General features: G+C 41.6%; 1 protein-coding gene across 1 annotated transcript; it reads left to right on the top strand.

Moving 5' to 3' along the window:
- The first annotated feature begins 351 nt into the window (after positions 1-351).
- ATP5MC3 (ATP synthase membrane subunit c locus 3) lies at positions 352-2,558 on the top strand. Its single transcript, XM_053471371.1, has 5 exons — positions 352-401; positions 594-693; positions 1,259-1,336; positions 1,826-2,022; positions 2,310-2,558. Exons 2-5 carry the CDS (start codon positions 655-657, stop codon positions 2,422-2,424), a joined length of 429 nt encoding a protein of 142 aa, XP_053327346.1. The 5' UTR covers positions 352-401; positions 594-654; the 3' UTR covers positions 2,425-2,558.
- The last annotated feature ends 584 nt before the right edge of the window (positions 2,559-3,142 follow it).

The raw sequence follows: 3,142 nt of genomic DNA, 5'->3' as shown, positions 1-3,142 counted from the left end.
GGCCTGCAACTATTTCAGAACCCCTTTAAAGATGTTCTGCAGCAGCTGGGGTAATTAAAAAAAACCCTCAATACTAACTTAAATCCTTATATTCCTTGCAAAACTTAAAAATATCAAATATATAGAAAGTATATCTGTAAACCCCAGTGTCTACACATGACAGCAGCAGTAATATCCTTACTCCATATGACACTAAGGTCATTCATTCTCTTTCTTTTAACACTCCCTCCCGTCTGTCCTGACCTCAGCCAGTACCAGTTAACAGTGTTCTAATAAACAGCCTCAATAAAGCTGTTACAAAGTGACCTTGAGTGGTTTCTCCTCCCTCCATCCGGGTTCTCTTTATAAAGAGGGTTACGCGCTTGCGTGCTGTTCTCCGTTCAGTTCGACCTCTGGTACCGGTAAGAGATGGATGAGCGCGGCCCTGCAGGGGTTTGGGAATCCGTTGCGATCCGTCTTCTTAGAGAGCCCGGTTAGGGGGGTTTCACGTAGGGTCTTCCTTAGTGTCCCTGGCGGCTTTTCTTCCGACCCTTATTTCCTGCAGCTGTCTTTGCATTTTGACAGTAATGTCATTCTTTCCTGTTCCCGTACAGGGACTGTGACAGACCCGTTTTCGAACCGACTACCCGCCGAAGGACACAGAAACCTCACAACATGTACGCCTGTGCGAAGTTCGTCTCCACTCCCTCTCTGGTGAGTATGTCTGGAGCCGGTGAGATCCCGGCCGGCGCCTGCAGCGGGTACTGGGCCTAGCTGCAGCCTTAGGGAGTCGGCTTTTGTAGGTCAAAGTCAATGTCTTCTGACAGATGCTTCCGCCCTGCCATGTTTCCCGTAGAACGCCCCGTGCCTTTCAGCGTGGAGCTTTCCCATGCTTTTCATTAGCAGAATAGGACGTTTAGCGCGTTCCCGGCCTGCTGCAATCCCCACTGACCTTAACGCTGTTGCCGGCCAAGGGCATAGGCCGCCATTCAGATGCTGTCTATCTGCTTGCAGTTTTCCCTTATTCTTCTGCTTTTTGCTGTATAGTCTGCTGAGTTCCACATTACTTGGTGCTGCAGTGTGGGGACTTTTATGAATAATTTGTATGCTTATAGGAAATGTATTATGGCTTTTGCTCATCATGTAGTCGCACTGCTTTCTGTATATTTACCTGCCATGCCTGCTTTTAGTGTGATTATTTGGCTCGGGTTACTTGCTGTGAATGAGATCTGACATTCCTGTTACTACTATGGCTGAAGTGACACTTCTGTTTTGACAGATCCGTGCTGGATCCAGGGCTCTGTACAGACCAATCTCTGCATCAGTGCTGTCTCGGCCAGAGGTCCGAACTGGAGAGGTAATATTGCTGTTTCCAAATAGTTTGTTTCGTGCTATTTTTTTTTAATTAGCAATCTTATGAGGTCAAAGATCTATCCCCTGTAAAATGTTTCTTTATAGCTGGTATACTTTCCAGGCCAGCCATGTCTGATAAACCCTTTAAACTTGCTTTAATCATGTCAACTTCATACCAGCCCTAAAGTTAGTTTCACCAAAAATGCTTGCTTTTTGTCATGTTCTGTTATAAACTATTCCTATTTGTAATCTTTATGGATCTACAAGATTATTTAAAGTATATATTTTTTTCTATAAAAGTTAAAAGGCCTATAGTTTGAAGGACACCCTCAATTACAGGTCACTGGGGTATTTCAAGGGCAATCCAACTGCTTTACCAGTGGGAGTTTTGAGGAGATACTGGAATGTAAAGGAATGTCAGTTGTCTTTAGTAATGACTAAAGTTTGACTATTAAACCAAAATACAATTTTTTTTTGTTCCTCTCTCTTTTAGGGAAACTCTGCACTCCTCAGTGGGTCCCAAAACACCTGCACCCAAATTGTACTGAGGGGATTCCAGACCAGCGCAATCAGCAGGGACATTGACACCGCTGCTAAATTTATTGGTGCTGGTGCTGCCACAGTTGGTGTGGCTGGTTCTGGTGCTGGTATTGGAACGGTTTTTGGCAGCCTCATCATTGGTTATGCCAGGTAAGTGCCTTCACAAGTTTTACATTTATTTAGACTGTCAGAGCTTATAAAATGGCACAGCTGGGTACCAGTAGCGACATTTTAAATTGTATATATGTATATAGCTGCAGCACTTCCGTTTTATGAAAATGACAACTTGGTCTAGTCCAGGCAGAGATCATCCTGTATCTAAAAAAATAAAAAAATATTATATATTTCTTCCTATAAAATAACATGCAAATTGTAAGTTAAATTTTGCTTAAGGCGCTCACCAGTTGTGTATGAAGTAACTTTTCTTGTCTTCCTAGGAACCCATCCCTGAAACAGCAGCTCTTTTCATACGCTATCCTGGGATTTGCCCTGTCTGAAGCTATGGGTCTGTTTTGTTTGATGGTTGCTTTCTTGATCTTGTTTGCCATGTAAATGATGGGGAAACTCTGCACTCAAAGAACAGATGTAATCAATATTTTACTGTGGCTCCCAAGAAATGTCATGTTGTCGAGGAAATGTACAATATTTCCAAAGTCCTTTCATTAAAAATAGTAACAAAACTGAAAGTCTGTACTGTTCATTACTTGCACTTATTAATCAATGTACACTATTATGTAATTAAAGGCCACTTTAAATGCATTAAAATTGTTAAAATGGTCCTGCTTCGGTGCAGTTTGCTATGTTTAAACGTTCTTGCAATTGGGTGTATTGTACAAAAACTACTTATTGGGATCATTTTTGTAAATTACATGCCCTAGGAGCATGAAACTGGTCATGAAATATAAAGTGCCTCAATTGATCTCTTAAATATTTGATCCCTTAGAAGATCTGCTCTTGTGCTACATAGTGGAGAGATTTCTAAATGTTAGGCATTGTTTGTGGGAGGTTATTGAAGTTGACACCAGGATTTTTGGGCATTGGGGAAGCTAGAAACTCAGGAATTAGAGTGCTTAAACACAAGGTGACTGGACGTGTACCTAGTATCTTTTCTTGGGTTAAATAAAAGCCACACTGAGCAAATTAAACTTGTTTAAAAAAAATTTGAGACCTAAAAGCTGTTAATGTCCTTTTGGCCTCAAGTGATAAGGTGCAATGATTTGCTGCAGAGTGCTAGTGAGTTGGCACTTAAAACCAAAGCATTATACCTGTT

Source organism: Spea bombifrons, chromosome 7 (assembly GCF_027358695.1).
Source record: "Spea bombifrons isolate aSpeBom1 chromosome 7, aSpeBom1.2.pri, whole genome shotgun sequence".
Lineage (NCBI taxonomy): Eukaryota > Metazoa > Chordata > Amphibia > Anura > Pelobatidae > Spea > Spea bombifrons.
Note: the sequence above shows the minus strand (reverse complement) of the source record. Positions and strands in the feature narration are given on the sequence as shown.

Bases quoted from the DNA above. Each gene is read 5' to 3' on its own strand.
- ATP5MC3 (XM_053471371.1), top strand. From the start codon at position 655: ATGTACGCCTGTGCGAAGTTCGTCTCCACTCCCTCTCTG. The intron at 1,337-1,825 runs GTAATATTGCTG...TCTCTCTTTTAG, and splicing joins CAGAGGTCCGAACTGGAGAG to GGAAACTCTGCACTCCTCAG. The intron at 2,023-2,309 runs GTAAGTGCCTTC...TTGTCTTCCTAG, and splicing joins CTCATCATTGGTTATGCCAG to GAACCCATCCCTGAAACAGC.